Source organism: Drosophila suzukii, chromosome 3 (genome assembly GCF_043229965.1).
Source record: "Drosophila suzukii chromosome 3, CBGP_Dsuzu_IsoJpt1.0, whole genome shotgun sequence".
NCBI classification, from domain to species: Eukaryota; Metazoa; Arthropoda; class Insecta; order Diptera; family Drosophilidae; genus Drosophila; species Drosophila suzukii.
The window spans coordinates 26,427,563-26,450,058 of record NC_092082.1 but is presented as its reverse complement, the minus strand read 5'-3'; the positions used below and the strand labels follow the sequence as shown (position 1 = coordinate 26,450,058).

General features: G+C 36.4%; 1 protein-coding gene across 31 annotated transcripts in view; it reads right to left on the bottom strand.

The window, feature by feature from the left end:
* nrm (neuromusculin) overlaps positions 1-22,496 on the bottom strand; it is a 237,903-nt gene that overhangs the window by 123,100 nt on the left and 92,307 nt on the right. For 14 of the 31 annotated variants that reach the window (XR_011603916.1, XR_010654041.2, XR_010654042.2 and 11 more), the window contains exons 20-26: positions 19,077-19,263; positions 11,625-11,654; positions 11,459-11,470; positions 9,485-9,625; positions 5,620-5,650; positions 4,097-4,737; positions 3,615-3,992 (exon numbers count right to left, since the gene is read on the bottom strand). Coding sequence is in view for 23 of the 31 variants with exons in the window: in XM_065864691.2 (XP_065720763.2) it covers positions 3,615-3,992; positions 4,097-4,737; positions 5,620-5,650; positions 9,485-9,625; positions 11,459-11,470; positions 11,625-11,654; positions 19,077-19,263 (1,420 nt within the window). In the remaining 8 variants the exon portion in view is untranslated. The remainder of the gene's footprint in view (positions 1-3,614; positions 3,993-4,096; positions 4,738-5,619; positions 5,651-9,484; positions 9,626-11,458; positions 11,471-11,624; positions 11,655-19,076; positions 19,264-22,496) is intronic. The other 17 variants (XR_001767384.4, XM_065864705.2, XM_065864707.2 and 14 more) reach the window with 6 other exon arrangements.

Here is a 22,496-nt window from a genome sequence, read left to right as displayed (position 1 = left end):
CCGATTTTGATAAAATTAAATTCGAAATTCAAAACGAATTAAAAAATGGTATTTCCAAGCTTAGGAGGTTATATGCTAAAAAACACCAAAGATATAACTTTTTTAAATTTGTTTTTCCTATTATTCCTATGGGAGCTATAAGATATAGTTGTCCGATCCGGCTGGTTCCGACTTATATACTACCTGCAAAAGATATAAGACTTTCGGGAAAGTTTCAGGCCGATAGCTTTAAAACTGAGAGACTAGTTTGCATAGAAACGGACGGACAGACGGACATGGCTAGATCGACTCGTCTAGTCATGCTGATCAAGAATATATATACTTTATGGGGTCGGAAACGTCTCCATCACTGCGTTGCAAACTTCTGACTGTAATCAATATACCCTCTGCAAGGGTATAAAAACAAGATTTTCTACTTCTTCCCAAAATGAAAATGTTTGTCTCTTTGTTTGTGGGTTTGTATGCATCCCATCTTAGTTTTAGGGTTTTGAAAACCCTATGGGTGTATAAAGTAGCTTGAATTAGAAAACGTTTGTTCTACGACTTTTGGAAAAACCCGCTAGTTTAGCGGAAAATCCCAAAAAAAAGCCTGATTTAAAATGCTTATAGTATCTAAACAACTAATGCTACAGAAACGTGATGTATATCATATATGTCATATATATATATATCATAAATGTAATATATTGGGTGGGCAAGAAAGTCATGTCGTTTTTTTTAGTAATCGTTTTTAATCTAATTTATTTACGACTAATCGAGCACCAGGGTCACACTTTTTAGTATCGTTTTAAAGCTTATTGTCTTAGGTACTATCGACGAAAATTTGGTAATTATTCGATAACATTTGTGGAAGCTATAGCAAATTAAACATGGAGGACCAAAGTGAGCATTTTCGGCATATTTTGCTTTTTTACTTCCGAAAAGGAAAAAAAGCGGTCGAAGCTCGCGAAAAATTGTGCGAAGTGTATGGTAAAGATGCCATGAGTGATCGCCAATGTCAGCGCTGGTTTGCCAAATTCAGGCTTGGAGATTTTGGAGTTAAAGACGCCCCACGTTCTGGTCGACCATCGGCCGTTTTTGACGAACAAATTCAGGCTTTGCTGGATGAAAACCGGCGCTATTCAACGCGGGAGATGTCAGAGAAGCTCAGTGTGTCGCATACAACGGTTGAAAACCATTTGAAGAAACTTGGCTACGTAAGCAAGCTCGATGTTTGGGTTCCGCATAACTTAAAGGAAATTCACCTAACTAAGCGTATCAACATCTGCTATTCTCTGCTGCAACGGATTAAAAACGATCCTTTTTTGAAGCGGATCATTACTGGCGACGAAAAGTGGGTTGTTTACAATAATGTCCAACGAAAAAGATCATGGAGCAAGAAAGATGAGCCAGCCCAAGCCACATCAAAGGCCGATATCCATCAGAGGAAAGTTATGCTGTCTGTTTGGTGGAATTGGAAGGGTGTAGTGCACTTTGAGCTGCTGGGACGGAATGAAACCATCAATTCAGATGTGTACTGTCGCCAGCTATCCAATTTGGCGGAAAAAATTAAAGAAAAGGAGCCGGCACTAGCTAATCGCAAGGGTATAGTCTTTCACCATGACAACGCTAGGCCCCACACATCTTTGGTCACTCGGCAAAAATTAACGGAGCTGAATTGGGAAGTGCTACCACATCCACCTTATAGTCCGGACTTAGCACCTTCAGATTACCATTTGTTTCGCTCTCTTCAAAACTCTTTGAATGGTAAAAACTTTGATTCAGATGAGGCTGTCGAAAACCACTTGTCTCGATTCTTTGCTGGAAAAGACCAAAAGTTCTTCGAGCGCGGAATTATGCAGCTGCCCGAGAGATGGTCATTAGTGGTCGAACAAAACGGCCAATACATAATTGATTAATTATAAGTCCTGATATAAATAAATCATCTTTGAAAATATTGAAAAAAAACGACATGACTTTCTTGCCAACCCAATAGTTTATTTATTTTATCGAATGTAATAGAATAGAAATTTTTGTTAAAAGCGCGTTCGCCACTACTTTTTACCTCGTTAAGAGGTGTTTTTGCTTGATCAAGGATAGAGAACTGGGATCTCAGATTTAGATTTCGTAGCCTTGTACTCAGCGCACATTTGTTACGCAAACCTGTTACGCCCACAATTTTCATGCTAGATAAACAATTTCAACTGAAATGTATTGGTCTCGTCCATACCTATTGATCAAAAAAAAATATTGCCCTGCCCACTCTAACGCCCACAAACCGCCTAAGCCTGTAGCGCCCACAATTTTCATGCTAAAAAAAATGTTAACTGAAATTTATTAGTCTCGTCAATACCTATCGATTGACCCAAAAAAAGTATGCCACGCCCACTTTAACGCCCACAAACCTCAAAAAATCGTAAATATGAACGTAGATATCTCGAAAACCATCAAAGATAGAGAATTGGGATTTCAGATTTAGATTCCGTAGCCTTGTACGCAGCGCAAGTTTGTTACGCGAATACGCCACGCCCACTCTAACGCCCACAAACCGCCCATGCCTCTGGCGCCCACAATTTTTATGCTAGATATAAAATTTTAACTGAAGTGTATTAGTCTCGTCAATACCTATCGATTGATCCAAAAAAAGATTGCCACGCCCACTCTAACGCAAACAAACCGACCAAGCCTGTGGCGCCCACAATTTTCATGCTAGATAAAAGAGTTTAACTGAAATGTATTGGTCTCAGCAGTACCTATCGATTGATTAAAAAAAAAATTCGCCACGCCCACTCTAAAGCCCATAACGCTTAAATCTGTCTACCGCCCACATTACCATATATTGAGATCACGAGTGGGTGGCGCATTTTATTCTTGCTTTGCTGCTTGCGTATCTCCATTTCCCTTTGGTCCCTTTAGCTGAGCAACGGTTATCTGATAGTCGAGGCTGTGACAAATATACTAAGTCGACCACGGCACATACTAATACTAATTTTAGGTTTGTATAATTTTCACAGCCATCGCTCTTAAATTGAACAAATTGTAGACACTTCTGGGTCACTCCGCAGGACAAGGGCTTAGTAAGCGCTCGTCTCAAGCACGGGGAAGCTATGATGGCAGGACGATCTCGTCGCGACAGTGGTAACGAGGGTTACTGCGATGCCGTACCACAGGCGATATGGGTACTGCGATAAGGTTGATCTAATCTACGTTAGCTACGTTATCGACAGTGGTCCGGAATCGCAGTAACCCTCGTGTCTGCGACAGACGCTTACTAACCCCCTGCCCTGCGGCGTAACCCAGAAGTGTCTACTTCGGTTAGACGCAAACACGAGCTTTATTTTCAACAAAAAAATAAAACTCTAGGATAAAGTTTTATTTTTCAATCAGAAAATGATTAGTAAGTAAGTAAGCGTTATTTGCCAGTCGGAAAATACAACTTATAGAATAGTTATTATTTCTGTATCAGAAAATAAAAGTCAACATGACATCAATAATTTTTTGATTTTATAAAAAACTCAAAAAATATCCTTTTTTTTGATATATAAATTAAACTGGAAAAATAATAATTAAAAAAATGATTTTTTTGGAAAAACCTATCTTTGTTACGGTCAACACAATTCTACAAATATTCTTACTTTTAACATGTTCAAGTTTATTGGATTGGGCCAACGTTGAATCGGGGGAACAGCTGCAGTTGATTGCATTGTGCAAATTCCTTAATTGTAATGTAGGAGTTGAGGGTCTGGGAGGTGCCATATTGCACCGCCTTTGACGAGGCTCCAAAGAGCTTACTTCCGTTCTACAGGGGGCGACATTGCACGTATAGTCTTCTATTTTCTTGGAAAAATTTGTGTCTTCCGTAACTATTTTAGCTGCGTCCTTGTCTAATGAAGGCACTTGATGTGTCAATGAGGTATGTGATTGGCAAATACTGGGCTTGTTAGTTAAAGAAGGTTCTCCAATTGTTGCGTTTGTCCTGCCGTGGATCGTCTCTTTGGCCTTTTTGTAGGTCACTATTTGATAAGTATTGGTTGATTGATGCAAATCATACAGCAACAAATAAAGAGGAATAAAAATAAATGTTATGGTGCAACTAAAATTCACAAAAATACTCTACCACTTCCACTGCAACGAATTCCTTTAAGACGATGCTGAGTTCCAAACTGCGGGGTGCTTTCATTAGAAGCCAGCCCACGCCAAAAGGTCTGTAATAAACCAACATGACTCCGCTGACTATCTCGAGTGCAATCATTCGCATTCTTTTTAAAAAGCAGTGATAAAATATGACCCAATTTGTTTTGTCCAGAACATGATGTTGTGGCAGGCAAGACATCCAATGGTTCTAGTTCTGCTCCAGACTTGTTCTCTTTTACAATCTTTAATTGAGCTGTTTCAGCTGTAGATAACTGTGATGCTGCGTTTTTCTCGAAAACGACAGACTCGTCGGTGAGGATGGTACTATCGGATCTAGCGTGGCTTTCTCTTAAGACAGCACTTAATTGTGCCGATAGCTCGCTCATGTGGCCACCACTATTACACAGATTCCTGTTTAATGTCATTCGGTTCACAGCCAGATTTTCTTTTGTGTTGCTGTTTACGTGAAGCATCACTCCAGGACGAATTGGCCAACGCGGTGGCGATTTAGGCGGGTTTGCATTGAAGCGCGTGGGAGACGGATTTCTTAAAATAGCTGCATATTTATCTTGTTTTTGTAGGCTCCCACCCGATTGTGTAATTTCTGCCTGATCAGACAATACACTGAAATGTGGTGTGTGGGATAAACAAAAAAAGTGCAGTTTTACGGGTTATGCGGTATAAATAGGTATTTAGTAAAACATTACAAATGAAAATACATACGGGTTCATGCAAAGGTAATTTACAAAAATTGACAGCGTGAACACAATTTATCTTTATGCCAATACTTAGCAATTATACACGAGAATGCTCAGGTTTTTACTTCACTTTTGAGTTTTCAAAAAATATTTAATTTTCCTTTTGCAGTGCACCGGTTTTAGTTCCCGTTTTTAACAGCTTTGTTAAAAAAATAAATGTTAGTTTAGGCAAATATTTGGGTATACAATTTTAGGTGGTTTGATAAACTACTTTTTTACAAATTAAATACGCCCTTAATTGGCCTTGTGATGGTGAAAATTAATGTTAATGTACCAATGAATAAGGCAAATAGGAACTGACGTTAGGTCAAAAAAAAAAACGGTCTAAACGTAAATAAATTTGTAGTTTTAAAAATTAAAAAAAAAAATGATCGCTTTGCGTAAATTGAAGGAGTATATTTTTGCGTTTTTAAAAGTATTACGAAAACTTTTGTGAATGTAAAAACAGGAGTATTCCGTAGAGTCGAAATGTCATATGCCGAAAAACCTGGCGTCTTTAACCAAATTTAAGATTTAGACATTTTGGGTAATAAATTCATGATTGTGATTTTCACAATATAAATATAAAAAATAATTGAAATTTAAAGAAAACATCAGTTTTTAAATATATTTTCCGAATGTGTGTGCTAAAAAATTTAAGTTTTTTTTTAAACCTAATATTGATTTGTTTACCATTGCATGATCTTCATACATAAATACATTTACAAAAGCCATTGGCTGAAATACAATAAATTTTGTTTGGACTTACCTTTTAGAACCTATAGAAACTTCCGTAAGATCTGTACATGTAGGTGTAGTTGTGTGTATGTGGGATGATCGTGGAATTGTTGTTGCAGCACAGAGTAGTAACCGTTTCATGCGATTTATTAGTTTAATACAGCGTGCAATGATGTCGGCCAGGCATTGTGAAGCAAAGCGTACGTATGTAATAGATAAATGAAGAATTCAAGCAAACATGTTATATATGTTAGTAATAGTTAAAATGTATTATATAATATATTAAATATATTATTTGAGCTTTCTATCCGGTATTCTTAAACGAAAGGCCACCCAATCCATAACTTTCCACATCCCCGTTGTTTTTATACCAGTTACTCGTAAAGTAATACATTCTATAATTTTTCAAAAGCCGTATAGTTTTAGTTTCTTATATGTAACTGTTGATAGCTATTTAAATGATTCCATGACCCACATACAAAATTCAATGTTGTCCAAAGTTGACGAATCTCATGGCTGTATAGTATGAAATGTTTCCGACCCTATTAATTTCTCTATATAGATTAAAATCAATGCCACTTTTTTGTAATTTTATAACTAAAGAACGGGCTCTTCTATTTAAAGCAACATGTGTAGGTTTTGTTTACAAGTATTTGTTATATTTCTCTGTTGTTTAGCGAGTCGTCGGTATTTCATATCGCTTAAAGTCTTTATAAGGAACAATGCCACGAACCAGTCGATGTGGCATTTTGAATTGTTGGCTGCTGCTTTTAATTACAACTGTCAGATTGATTTTAGTACGAACGCGCACATTGGAATGACGAAAGCGATATGTCCACATTGTGATGCGGCTAACTTTCCATGTGAAACCCCCGGCATGTGTTCTGCTAATGGCAAAGTGAGATTGCCGACATTAGAAACTCCACCCAAACCATTGTATTCATTTATTTAAGTTTAAAATTGAAAAAATTAGCGGTTTCTTTCAAAAACAAGAAAGAACGCTATAGTCGAGTAACTCGACTATCCGATACCCGTTACTCAGCTTATGGGACCAAAGGGAAATGGAGATACGCAATCAGCAAAGCGAGATTGAAATGCTGAAATGATTTAAGCGTTATGGGCGTTAGAGTGGGCGTGGCAAACTTTTTTTGGATCAATGGATAGGTATTGACGAGGCTAATACATTTCAGTTAAAATTTTGTATCTAGCATGAAAATTGTGGCCGCCACAGGCTTAGGCGGTTTCGTAATAATAGTCGCGTAACTAACATCCGCTGTGTTCAAGGCTACGGAATCTAGTTCTGAAATCCCAATTTTCTATTTTTGATAGTTTCCGAGATATCCGCGTTCATACTTGCGATCTTTTTAAGCTTGTGGGCGGCTTGTGGGCTTTAAAGTTGGCGTGGCAAATTTTTTTTTTGGGTTAACCGATAAGTATTGATAAGAACAATAAATTTCAGTTAAAAATTTTATTCTAGCATCAAAATTGTAGGAGCCACAGTTTTGGGCGGTTTATGGGGGTTAGAGTGGGTGTGCCACCCTGCTGAAACAAGCTTGCGCTGCGCAGGAAGACCATGAATATGTATGCCAAGTCCCAATATTGTAGCTTGTAAAGTTTCGGAAATCTCTGCGTTCATACGAACGGACAGACAGACGGACTTGGCTAGATCGACTCTCCTAGTGATCCTGATCAAGAATATATATTCTTTGCGGGGTCGGAAACGCTTTCTTCTTTGTTACATACCTTCCGACGGGTATAATAATGATAAGCTGAGTATAAGATAATACACTCAAAATAAAATTAATCTTAAAAACAAGTAATCGCCCAATTTTTTCTTTAAGACAAGTTTGCCATAAATTATAGGGTTACATTTATTTTAAATTTCAGAGTTTTTACGCTACATTTGAGGGGAATACATCTTTTTAATATATAAAAAATGTATGGAAGTAAGATGTATATATGTACATATATGTATGTCTTTGAATTTTAATGCAATTAATATTATGTGTTGCTATTCAGTGCAAACATACGAGTAACGGGTATAATAACTGGGTATAAGATAATACACTCAAAATATAATTAATTTTAAGAAAAAGGAATCGCCAAATTTTGTCTTCAAGACAAGCTTGCCATAAATTGAAGGGTTACATTTATTGTAAATTACAGAGTAAATTTACAACATTTTAGGAGAATACATTTTTTTAAATATAGAAAAAAATTCATGGAAGTAAAAAGCTTTCTTAGTTATATTATGAGTAGCTATTAAGTCCACACTTAAAATAAATGTTGGTTAAATTGACCATTCCAGATAGTTTAGTAACTATAACAAATTGTACTTCACAATTAAAAATTGTTGTTTACTATTTAATAGTAATGCCACTATTAACATGGTTACGTTTACTTAATGTTTGTATTTTGTTCTTGCAATGGTAAAAAAATAATTTAAAAGCTATCCTAACGTAAATCGTTCACACAAAAGTATGCAAGAATAACTTTACAAATTTTCTCCAATGTGTTGTTTATAATTACTGGGTCACTTTAAAAATTGTTTTTTTATTTTATTACCATGTTACAGGGATGTCTTTATGGACTTATACAAATTTTATCAATTTTATAGGTATGTATTTAATTTTAAAAATTCACAAACTATATTTTATGGGTTGGATAATTGTTATTTGAGTACAATCCATGGGTTGGGTACATTCTACCCATCTTTATAGTTACGTTACAATTTTTAAAGTAACCCTTACGTTTACGAACTACGTAGGAGTAACAATCGAATTATCCAGTTTACCCATAATGGATAATTCGATTCCATTTTACCCATAATGGAAAATCCGTTTTACTAACATATTGGTCAATTTTTCTAATCTATTTTTTTGTGTGTAGTAAGGAGTTTTAAACCTCAAATTGTGTCCATGTCTAATTTTGTAGATGTAGATTGCGTTCTTGCTTAAAGAAAGAAGGAAAGAAAAACTTTCTAGATTTAAGGAAAAATTCCTGGACTTGATTAAAAAAGTCTTGCACTTGGAAAAAAAATTTTAGATTCAATTTTCCAAAATTAAGAGTTTATTTTATTGAGTGTAAGATATGATGATTTGATATACTCGTCTGATTTAAAAACTATTCTGAAAGAGTAGAAGAGAATATGATCAAAAACAATCAAGATGTAAAGGTATCCGATCCAGCTCCCTCCGACTTATAAACTACCTTCAATAAAAAGAAAACTTTGAGAAAAGTTTCAAAGTTTTGAAACTGAGAGACTAGTTTGCGTAAAAACGGACAGATAGACAGGCGCGTGGACAAGCGGACGTGGCCAGGTCAACTCTTATAGTCATGGTGATCAAGAATAAATACTCTTTATGGGGTCGGAAATGTCTCCTTCATTGCTATACAAATAAGTAAACAATTATTTTTCATTACTTGTTCAAAGAAAGTACACCACAAAACCATTTTATTTATGTCTAATTCTATTACACACAGCAAATTCTAACCGGATTTGTTCATGGATTTCTAAAAGAAAATAAACAATTATAACTAAAAATTTTTTTCTCTTCCTTATAACTTAAAAATTTTTTCTCGACTTGGGCGACTTTTTGTTTTCGTTTATATTGCAGACTTAAATGCTTTAATAAAAATTGTCATGCATCAGTATTTAAAAATGTTAAATTTATTCTTGATTGAAATATAGAAGGTATATTTAAAGATACTACTAGAGTAAAAAGGTTAAAAAATAAATGTATATTTTAGTTCAAACTTAATGTGTTATGCTTATCATATGATTCAAGCCTTTTTTGTTGTTCGCTATTATTGATATATATGTAAATGGTTGCTTTTAGTGTAGCACTTACAAAAAAAAATGTATTTTTTTTTGCTGGCAATATATTCATACTTACATTTATCTTGGCGACGACGACGACGGCAAATGCATATAATTATGCAACATATAATAATCACGGTCAGTAATAATCCCATAATAGCAGCAACTAATATGATAAGTGTATTCTTCTCCCAGAGCTGCCACCATGCCAGTTGCTCTAGATTTTGAAAGAAATACAGTGCAATTAGATATTATTTTAGTCATTTGTAAATAAAGTTAGTTTAATTAAAATGCTTAAAGTATTGTCATCCACTAAACACATCGGATATAATATCGGGGAGTTAAACAAATTTACACAATGAGTGTTTCAAAAAAACACAAATAGGTTATTTGAAATAACACTAATTTACAGCCAGAAAGGAAAAAAGTGGAGAGCCACATTTTCTATTTAGTTTTAAGCCCCTGAAGTCGCTGAGCTCATTCAAAAATATTAAAGAATCGTTTTGGAGATATTCGCCAGAAACCAGATTTGTTGAATTTGTTTATGTGTGCGATAGATATCTCCGGAATCGGTAGTTGAACAAATTTTAAACTAAGACACATTACCCATGCCAGCGCCCCGTCACCTAGCGGATGATATCGGTACCACTGACCATGCCAAAGTACGTTTAACATAGTAAGATTCTCAGCGGTTAGATATATCTATCTATATACAGGTATTGATCAATCAAATCAATTTTAATTTACTAAGTACTGTGGGCGCTTGTAGGCGTTAGGGTGGGCGTGCAACTTGCCCTGACCAGGAATATCTGAAATATACATGATAGATCCAAACTTTCTAGCGTTTTTAGTTTCCTAGATATAAGCGTGTATACGGACGATTTCTTTTATGTTTGTGGGCGTAAGAGTGGGTGTGGAAACCATTTTTTGGGTCAGTCGATAGGTATTGACGAGAGAAATACATTTCATTTTTATTTTACTTTTAAGCCTGTAAGAGAAACAGTTTTAATTGGTTTTAAATTTTAAAAAAGTCAAACTAGAAAAATTTTTTTTCATACAAGTGTTGATACACGTGCTTACCTATTTACCAAATAGTACACGTAAAAAAAGATTCAGAAAAAAACAAAAATGGGAAAACAATTTTGGGAAATCCGTTAGATTTGTAAATGAACGGCCCACCTGCATGAACGGTAAATCTGTCGGTCTGGCGCCCACATTTTTTTATATTTTTTTATAGTGTAAATGGGATTTTATTCTTATTATCAATACCCATCTACATTCATTGTTCAAATTGGGCAATTCATAAAATAAAAATAAATGAAATTCATAAAAAATAAAAAATTCTAAGCAAGTAATGAATAAAGCACTAGGTGGCGTGTTGCTGTGGTGAGCAAACTCGGAAACAGCCGTTTCTCGACCTCCCTCGCAATCCTTTTAACAGGTATTTGATACTTAAGGCAATCGCGTTTTCTCTTGTTCTTTAATTTATATGCCCGACATGAAGCAGCTGACCAGAAGAAAAACGATCGCCAACGACAATAAAGGTTTTTTCTGGAGAGCTCCTTTTTATTATTAGCTTTTTATAACCGTTATTCATAGAGTAAATAGGTATTTGGAATTCGTCGCAAAAGAGGAATCGTTTCTGACCACATATATATTCATTTTTAATCAGAATCAGTAGCCGAGTCGATATAGCCATACACGTATGTTCTTCTTTTTTCTTGGGATCTATAAAAGCTGAAAAGTTGGGATAAAGCATTCATATTCTAGAGATTCTTGCCACGACCACTAATGCCCACAGTTTTGATGCTGCAATGAATGAATGAGTTTTTAGCTGAAATGTATTTACTTCGTCAATAGTCTTCGATTAACCTTAACAAAAGTTTGCCACGCCCACAAGGGCCCCTACTCTTAAATCTGCCCGGCACCCTAATTTTAAAAGATTTTGTAAAAGTGTAAATGCGACATCCAAAAGATACAGGGTTTATTTGTTTATAGATATATTATAGATATATGCGATACGTTAAGTTTAATAGCACAAAAGACTTACTTTTTGGTCGTACTTCATTCAGTTAATTAAGCATGAAATTATTAAAAATATTTTAGTAATAAACAAATTGAAAGGACAGAATTCAGCGTTATGGGATTAAATATATACATATATGGTTAATACTATGTAAATCTTTTACAGCGAATACGTTTTTTTTGGCATTTACCTTGCCACCATATTAAAAGCGATGAAGCAGCTGTCAAAATAAAAATTAATATACCTTAAGTTTGGATTTTTTAATGTAAACGTAAAATTCAATTGCGTTAATGTGAGCTGGCTCTTGTGCATTTTATTTATGTGTGCCACTATCGACATATAGAAAGGACAACCTATAAGATTACCCCAAGGGTACAGCTTATTGTGATAAAAAATCGACAACGAATAAAGAAAAGTTCTGTAGGTTGGGACACCTTTTGTTTTGTTTTTCATTTAGTTATTGGCTCCAAAAACAAAAAGATATATACATATGTTAGTAATTAATGTTCCTATTTAATTTACTACCGTTTTATTCGAAACTCTGCAATATTAAAATAATGACATTCTTAAGGTTAGAAGTTAATATGTCAAGAAAACAACGACGTTATAATTATACCCGTTACTCGTAAAGTAAAAGGGTACATTGGATTCGTCGGAAAAAAAGTAACAGGCAGAAGGAAGCGTTTCCGACCCCAAAAAGTATATATATTCTTGATCAGGATCACCAGCCGAGTCGATCTAGCCATGGCCGTCTGAACGCTGTGATCTCGGAAATTGTAGAAGCGGCTAAAAAGCAATTTTATAAATTCCTGCGCAGCGCAAGTTTGTTTTGTCAGTGTGCCACGCCCACTGTAACGCCCACACTGTGTATTTTATGCGCCTTATATACCGAGCACTTTCAGAATAAACAGTTCCGAATTTTCAGAGTCGAAAGATATTTGAATCCAAAATGTGCTCGATTTAAGATCTTTTTCAGTGCGAGCAAGAGCTCGATCTTTAATCAAGACTGTTTGTACTTGACTATAGAACGGTGTTTTTCCCTGAGTGTACACATATACTAGCTTACCCGCCGCCACTTTGTCCGCATTTAAGAAACTGTTCTTATAAGGGGTGGGAAAGATTTTATTCTTAAATTGTACTACATAATAATGTATATTTGGCCTCTTTTCCCCTTTTATCTCGTTACTCCATTGCGTTTGGCCCTTTTCACAAATAGCCTTTGCTTCTTTGTAATATTACCCCTTTTCCCCCTGCCCAGATCCCCTCGAGGCATTTTTTTCTTGTTAGCAAATAATCGTTACTTATATTATTATTGATGGAGTTCGGTCTGAGAAAAAGCCGTACATCACGTATTTACACATTTCTTTTTGGTTTATTTAAACATATTAAGTGCACTTTGCAGCCAAATAAATTTGATTGTTAATTAAAACAAGAGAGAACGCTGTAGCTCTCAGCCAAGTTTAGTGAGTGCGATGGAAATGGAGATATACAAGTTGATAATAAAAACAAGATCTCATTTAAATTTTTCAAAAATATTCAACAATGAGGGTGCTAGACTTTTTTGTTAGCGTTATGGACGATTGTGGGCGTTAGAGTGGGCGTGGCACCTTATTGACAAACTCGCAAAATCGTAAATTTGAACGCGGATATTTCGGAAACTATCGAAGATAGAGAATTGGGATTTCAGATTTAGATTCCGTAGCCTTGTACGCAGCGCAAGTTTGTTACGCGAATATGCCACGTCCACTCTACAAGCCGCCCAAGCCTGTGGCGCGCACAATTTTCATGTTAGATAAAAAGTTTTCAACGCCCACCCTAACGCCCACAAACCAGCAAAGTCTGTGGCGCCCACAGTTTACATGTTAGAAAAATTTGTTAATTAATATCCAAAGGATAAATTCAACCAATTTGGGTTGAAATGCATAGATAATTTTTTTAGTGGGCAAACTGCCAACAGTTGCAAGCATGCACTCCATTCTGCTCCCATCTGTAGCAGAAAAGAAAAATGTTTTTTATTTAGTTTGCCTTATCAATACAAACTCCCATACTTGGTCAAAATTTTTACCCTTAAACATAAGACTTATAAAATTTAAAACAGGGTCCCCTCCTCTTCACACTTATTGTCATCACTTCAGCAAAATCCGAAGGCAAATCCATTTCGTGTTATGTTGTATTCGCTCTTGCACTCTTGGCCGCTCTCTCTTTGACCTTTTGCATTAAAGCGCACCGCAAAATCTCAAAAAAATCTTTTCAAATACTATAGATATAGCCGTGGTCAAAAAATCTTCTTTATCGATTTTGTTGGTTTATGTTTTCTTGTTCTCATAATCTAATTTTCTGTACACATCATGGAGTTATTGAACATTTAAAATTATTTATTTTGTTTCTGAAATCTTTTTTGGATTGGCATTGTTCGGCTCATTAATTAGAACAACTGTTTTCATAATTTACGAAGTGCAAGCCAGACAGACAAATGCCAGCTCTAACGAGCATTTAATGAGCAAAATTGACAAAACCAATAGGCAGTTCTGGTATTTTTTCTGGTATTCAAAAATTACTCGATAAATTAATACTTGGACCGATAAGTCAATGAGCAAAATTGTATTTCAAAAGTAACATTTGGATCATTCATTAGAGCTGCAGTTAAAATGTTATCGAGTATAAAAACTATTTTTATGCTTTAAGCCTGGTACTCAGATCGACGAAAACCGCGGTGGTTTGGCGGTGTTCGTGCAAAGGCGATGTGGAAACTAAAAATTAAAAATGGAAGGAAAGCCCCAAAATCGAATCCAGAAGGTCAGAGCAGATGAAATAGGACGGATAGGAGGAAGCTATTCCTCAAAAGGGGCAAATTCGCAGAATAGTTGAAGTGCTGGAGGAGATCCACTAGAGAATCCCAGTGGGATGGAACATGCCGAGTGGGACTTCGATCTCTACATGGACAACCTGCCGGGCGCGTCCTCGCAAAGAAAGTAAGATCTGGCCAAAAGAATTTGGTCGCGTTGTACTAATAGACGTATCTTTTTAGCAGAACCACCAGTAATACGATCTCCGACGACCTCTCCATTAGGACTCCGGACACCACCACCACCAGCTACTTGGCAGCTTAAGCGGAGCTGGAGGACCCGCTGGCTTCTATAGGGAGGAGGAAAATAGGGCGCCCGCTAAAGAACAGTTGGAGAATCCATAGCCAGCCACTGTCAGGATGCTGGGCGACTTCCTGCAGCATCAGCGGATCAACCCCGTTCCCAATCCGGCTCCCACTTCCTCAAGGTCCAATATGCCTATTGAGACTCGGAGCTGGACTGCGGTGGAGCGGGAAAGACGGCGAAGCATCCGTGGGACGAAAAGGAAGATTTAAACTACTAATTTACATAAATGAAAACATTCGTTGAACATTCCATGTGTTTTTATTTTAATTTCTTTGTGTACCAGAAGACTCCTCCTTTTTAAATTTAAATTTCAAACCCAAATGCTTGACAGTAAGACCATGCTACATGCATTGCGGGTGAACTTTGAAAACTTCGGTAACACTACAAAGAATACGATTTTTCGACTAGTGAAACTCTTAGCCGATCTGAGTACTAGGCTTTAATCCCAGTACTCAGATGGGCTAAGAGTTTTACTAGTCGAAAAATCGTGATCTTTGTAGTGTGACCGCAGCTTTCAAGGATTTCAAAATGTCAAGCAGCTGGGCTTGTTGCCAAACGGAAAACAAATCAATTGGAGCAATTTAATAAAAAAGAGTCTGCTGGTGCACAAAGAAATAAAAATAAAAATAAATTAATTGTTAAACGAAATTTTTTATTTATGTAAAATATAAGTTAAGGCTTCCTTCTCGTCCCACGGATGCTTCGCCATCTTTCCCGCGCCATCTGTAGTCCAGCTCCGAGTCCCAATAGACTGTCTAATAATTGCTGGTTATGGCTCCTCCAGCTGTCCCTTAGCGGGTGACTTTATTTTCTCCTTCCTAAAGAAGCCGGCGCGTAGCTGGTGGAGGTGCAGTCCTCAATGGAGAGCTCGTCAGAGATCGAGCGATGTCCCATTTTCCTTCCCACTGGGATTCTCTAGGGGATCTTATCCAGCACTTCAACAATTCTGCGGATTTTCCCCGTTGTGGTATTGCTTCCTGTCGGTCAAGTCCCACAATAAGGGGCAAAAGCTTGGATTAAGCGTCCTTTTTCATCCGCACTGACCTCCTTTAGCCGTTTTTTGAGTTTTTCTTCCATTTTTATACCCGTTACTCGTAGAGTAAAAGGGTATACTAGATTCGTCGGAAAGTATGTAACAGGCAGAAGGAATCGTTTCCGACCCCATAAAGTATATATATTCTTGATCAGGATCACTAGTCGAGTCGATCTAGCCATGTCCGTCTGTTCGTCTGTCCGGATGAATGCTGAGATCTCGGAAACTATAAGAGCTAGGCTATTGAGATTTGGTGTGCAGATTCCTGAGCTTCTTACGCAGCGCAAGTTTGTTTCTGCAGACGCCACGCCCACTCTAACGCCCACATTCCGCCCAAAACAGTGGCTCCTACAGTTTTAATGCTAGAATAAAAAAAAAAAAAACTGAAATGTATTGTTCTCATCAATACCTATCGATTGACTTTAAAAAAGTTGGCCACGCCCACTTTAACGCCCACAAACCGCCTAAGTCTGTGACGCCCATAATGTATTGGTTTCGTCAATACCTATCGATTAATCCAAAAATAAATTTGCCACGCCCATAACGCTTAAATCTGTCTACCGCTGGAAGGTGGTGCATTTTAATCTCCCTTTGCTGCTTGCTTATCTCTATTTAGCTGAGTAACGGGTATCTGATAGTCGAGGTACTCGACTATAGCGTTCTTCCTTGTTAATTTTTGAATTCCCCACCGCTTCTGCACGAACACCGTCAAAGATTAAATTTCTTATTCCTTGGGCCGCGGCTAACGGGGTTCATCGAAAATTCACTCGCGAAATCTGGTATTTTTTCTGGTATTTCCTTAGCTCATCTGAGTACAGCGCTGAAAAACAGACCCGAAGAAAAGCGTTAGCCGCATTATTGCCTCTCGCTCACTTCTATGCTTAGCTCGCGATTTTCGTCGATGTGAGTACTAGGCTTTAGCTTAATTTAGTCCTTTACATAGAGATTACATTTTTACACATTTTTGTCACATCATTTAGAATGAATATTATTTTGACAAGGGGTAAAAAGCCCTTATGTTTCTTATACAAAACACTCAAAATCATAGAAAAGGGAACCTTATTTTTATAGCAAAACACGTAACTTTGAAATTCGATTATAACAGAACCAATGCAGACCGCGCCTTTATTTCTTCATGTAAGTTCTTAAGAATTCGTGGACCGTGGTCTTGAGTATTAGCATTATTTTTCCTGATAGTAAAAACCGAAACCGTTTTTTTTTTTGATAAACAAACAATAATATTTTTTTGTGTGTGTTGTGTGTTTACCCATGGTAAAATCAATGCCAAGTTGAACAATTTTTAACTAACTTTTTTTTGCTAAGAAGTCTCAAAATATAATGCGCAATACGTAAGTAATAACTATTATTAAGTTAGCCAGGCGCTTAGAAGATCGGGGGCTTGGAAGGCAACCTTTTCTTAGAATATATTTTGAATGTTTAGATTTATTTAGACCAAGCTTAAATGTTAACATAAATGATCAATACTTATGAAGTTTGGTTTGGTTTAAAGATATTTGTTAGCCAGGCGCTTAGAAGATTGGGGGCTTAGAAGGCAACCTTTTCCTAGAATATATTTTTAATTCTTAGATATATGTTAGGCTCAACGAAGTTAAAATCCTCCTTTAATGTAAGATTTGTCAAAAAATCAAAATGGTTTCACACGAATAGACCTAAGGGGTTATATACCTTTTTTTTTCAAAAAAACGAAAAATTTCTTTTTTGCTGAATCCTAAAGTATATCCCCCAGAGAACATTTTCCCAAATTTTCATAGAGATCCGAATAATAATTCGACGATGACTTGTAAGTTTGTCTGCTCGTCTTCAATAGTTGCATATACTCAACGTAAAACTTTGAGTGCGATTATCTCAAAGTCGTATTTTTCCAAAAGTGCCTTTGCTGTGGCCGCGATTGCACAAGAACTATTTGATCGATCTTCTTCATTTTTTTTTAAATTATTCGTAATGATTGTGCCGAGTTCGTGAACGATTCAGTTCTTATGCGCCAATTTTGATTTTGCAGATCAGAATTTTTTAATAAAATTTTTAGAACTCTAAAAATCAACTTTTTGGAAAAATCGTTACTGTATGCAGAAAAAAACAAATATTCTTGAAAATAATCGTTCACGAACTGGAAATAATACTATACTAATAAAATTTTTTTGGTTTTTTTATTTCAGTTGACTTGCTGGACTTCCATTGTGGCCACCGTAAGCCGCTATAAAAAAAAGGGTTCCGAGAGAACTGCCATAACTTCGTAAATTATTTATTTTTTTTCAAGAACAAACGAACAAGAAATAAATAATAACTTCAGTGTCATAAAATATTTGCTACACACCTGAAAAAAATCCAAAGTTCCCTCAATTTTTTCGCTCAAAAAGGTATATAACCCCTTAATGGAAAGAACATGTTGATAAATCGTAATTCAGTTTTACTCGTTGGTGTATATTTCTTTTACTAGAATTTGATAAGTAAAGAAACCATGGTCACTCACCAATTTAAAGTTTAAAGAGAAATTGAGAAAGAAAAACACGCACTTTTAAAAAATTAAATTAAAGGGTGGCTTTATATTTGTAAAATAAAACATAAATCACTTAAATTGGTTAGGAGAAACTAATCGTATCCATACAAAATTTCTTTGCCTGATACCTAATTCTAGGTCAAAAACATAAAAGATAGAGGACCCAAAAACTAAAAGAAGGAAAAATGAGATCATACGGTATCACAATGGACCCACAGAGGTCTAAGTGTGTCAGACTATAGTCTGGCAGCCGTTCTAACCTAACTTAACCTAACCTAACTTGTAGAGCAAAAGTGTATATTAGAATCATCGTAATATATGTAACTGATAGAAGAAAGTTTTTCCGACCCTATGATGTATACAATAATCAAACTTGTCAAAGTGACCTTTTAACAACAAAAATAAATGGTTTTGAATTCAGTAGACTACTATGATATTTTTTGACAGTATTTTTGATTCGAGTTTGGGGGTCAAAAGCCATTTTCGACCAATGTTTGTTCGGCAATGTTGTTTTGAATCCTTTTAAGATTACGTTCCCTCTATACGATTTTTAAGCTCCCAAATCGACACGCCCTAATACACATTCTTGATCTGGTATCTGATAGCCGGGGCCATCCACTACAGCGTTATTTCTGGCTTTGACTTTGTTTTTGTCATATAGGGTCCAACTCCACCAAGAACTACCAATAACTACCCTTCTTGGGGTACTTTGGTGTTATCAATACAATTAAATAAAACGTTATAAGTAATGCCCAGTATCAGAAACAGTCTCTTTGCTGCTTGCATATTTCCATATCCCTCGCACTACCGTTATATGAGTTCCAAATATCTAAGAGTCGAGGCACGCGACTAAAGCGTTAACTCTTGTTTGTTATAAAATGTTAATATTGTTCAAAAGTATTGTGTTGCATACCAAGCTATAACATAATATATACGTACCAGCTACTTCAATTTCACAAAATGTTCCAGAACCAATTGTATTATTCGCCACACATCTATAAGTTCTGGAAATGGCATAGTCCGCTTGCAGAACGTAAAAACTCTTTTCCAAAAATGATTTTTTGTCACCGCTATCCAAAACTTCAACCGTTTCATTGTCAGCTTTTATTGACCAAGAGAAATCACTCTGCAAGATATGTAAAAAATTTTTTATTATTTGACAATTCATTTATAATTTATAACGTAGGTACGCCCAGAAAAAAGTCCGTTAAAACGGGGTCAAAAAGTGCGTAAGACCGTTTGTTGACAATTCATGAACGGTCGTTTATAAAATATGACCGAAACTTTAACGTTGGGTTCTGAACGAATGGGGTCACTCTGGGAACATCACTCTAAGTACATGGGGTCAATCGATAGGTATTGACGAGACTAATACATTTAAGTTAAAATTTTTTTGCTAGCATGAAAATTGTGGGCGCAACAGGTTTGGGCGGTTTGTTAGCGTTAAAGTGGACGTGGCATATTCGCGTGACAAATTTGTTCTGCATACAAGGCTACGGAATCTAAATCTGAAATCCCAATTCTATATCCTTGATAGTTTCCGAGATATCAGCGTTCATATTTACTATTTTCAAGTTTGTGGGCGTTAAAGTGGACATGGCACACTGACGTAACAAACTTGCGTTGCGCAAGAAGCTCAGGAATCTGTATGCCAAATCCTAACTTTCTAGCTTTTGTAGCTTCCGAGATCTCAGCGTCCATACGGACGGACAGACAGATTGACAGACGGAATAGACTAATCAAGAATATATATACTTTATGGTGTCAGGTCGCTCCTATGGCAGCTATATGGTATAGTGTTTGTGTGATTGGTGTTTTTTATCATATAACCTCCTAAGCTTGGAAACAACATTTTTGAATTAGCTGCCATAGGAACGATCAGAAAATTGGTGGGAAAATTATATGAAACAAATTATAGCTTCGGTGTTTTTTGACATGTTATCTTATACTATTGCGAATATAATTTCTTGTATTTTTAAGGATTTGGAGTTAAATTTAATAATTATAACTGCAAGGGCTTACAAATTTCGGCATGCCGCAGTTAACTTCCTTTCTTGTTTCATGTGGCTTGGGAAAAAATGTAGCATCAAAAAAGTTGTTAGTGCTAAATGAACTTGTGTTTGGCACAATTTTGGCGAACAGAAACTTAGCACACCCAGAAAAAAATCCGTTCGAAACGTTCAAAAATCAAGACCAAACGTTGTCAAAAAGTGCGTGAGCCCGTTTGTTGACAGTTCATGAACGGTCGTTCGTAAAATGTGACCAAAACTTTAGGGTCGGGTTCCGAACGAATGGTGTCAGTTTAAGAACATTTCGGGCTTAACCTGAGAACATAAAAATCTAAAAAAAAACGAGGTTTGTGTACACGCTAGACTTTCTGGACGCCTGGTAGAGATTTATTTAATTTCCCACCTTATGTTTTGTTATTGCTAGAATTCAATGTATTTTGGATATTTTGCTGAAGACAAAGAATTTATTTATTAATAGAAGCACATATAAACATTAGAAATAATATTTTAATAAAACTTACAATTCACAACCGTCTTCTCGCGGACTCGAACCTGTGCTACCATGTGTCGGAGGCGGACGCTCTAGCAGCTGGACCACCGAGCGAATTTTTCGAGTGCGGAAAATCGGGAGCTAGACCTACATACATGTTTTTATGAACGGTGTTGATATTATCGATTTCGATAGACTTTAACGCGTCTATCGCAGATTTTTCATGAACGGCGTTCGATATCTGAGAACATTTTTCGCAATTTGGAACCAAGTTGTTCGTCGGTAGAAATTGTTACCAACACCGTTCGATTTTCGTGAACAAACGTTCGAAATGTGAGAACTAAAAATGGAGAACGGATTGTTCGCATTTCATGAAAAATGTTCTTTATTTTTTTCGTTCTTTTTTTCTGGGTGCAGAAAATAACATTACAGATGTAAAAAATAAATTGGCTAATTTTGTAAGCAGGCGCACTGAGAAATGGAAGGCTTACCAATATAACAAAATATCAGAAATGGCTAGAAATGAGAATCATTCTCGAAAAAATAATAGATGTGATACAATGGAAAATGTCATGCACGCCCTGCTGGTATCTTCTGATACACTCATTACATCTAAAACGTCAACAAAGTCGGCGAAGTCTATTCATTTTGATAACGTCATTGCTGAACTCCTTATCAATTCTTCTAAAAATAAATAATGATTCTGATTGTTCTGATTCAGATTAAATGTCACATTATATACATATGTGAGAAAACTAGCACATTTGTTAAAATTAAAAAAATATATCTGAAACTTACCAATTTAAAACAAGGAAGAACACTATAGTCGAGTACCTCGACTATCAGATACCCGTTACTCAAAGGGAAATGGAGATATGCAAGCAGCAAAGCGAAATTAAAATTCGCCACCTACCGGCGGTAGACAGATTTAAGCGTTATGGGCGTTAGAGTGGATCAATCGATAGGTATTGACGACACCAATACATTTCAGTTAAAATTTTTTATCTAGCATGCAAATTGTGGGCGTCACAGGTTTTCGCGGTTTGTGGGCGTTTAAGTGGGCGTGGCAAACTTTTTTTAGGTCAATCGATAGGTATTGATGAGAAAAATACATTTCAGTTAAAATTTTCTGTCTAGCATCAAAACTGTAGGAGTTACAGTTTTGGGCGGCTTGTGGGCGTTAGAGTGGGCGTGGCAGTCTACTGAAACAAACTTGCGCTGCGTAAGAAGCTCAGGAATCTGTACGCCAAATTTTAATGGCCTAGCTCTCATAGTTTCCGAGATCTCAGCGTTCATCCGGACAGACAGACGGACAGACGGTCAGACGGACAGACGGACAGACGGACATGGCTAGATCGACTCGGCTAGTGATCCTGATCAAGAATATATATACTTTATGGGGTCGGAAACGCTTCCTTCTGCCTGTTACATACTTTCCGACGAATCTAGTATACCCTTTTACTCTACGAGTAACGGGTATAACATGAAAGGACGCTATAGTCGAGTACCTCGCGAAATTAAAATGCGCCACCTACCGGCGGTAGACAGTTTTAAGCGTTATGGGCGTTAGAGTGGGTGTGGCAATTTTTATACCCGTTACTCGTAGAGTAAAAGGGTATACTAGATTCGTCGGAAAGTATGTAACGGCGACAACTGATAGGCTTTTTTCTTTTGCCTTTAGCTTTGTCCTATGAACCGCTATCTTTCGCATTTCGTTTTGTGTTGCTTCAGCATAGATCAAGCTACGCGATAACATTTATTTCAGGTAAATTGTTCAACAACAACAAGAATAACAACTAAAAGAAGTTGGAATGTGCATATACACTGGTCGGCATATATATTTTGTCATGGCGATGCCTC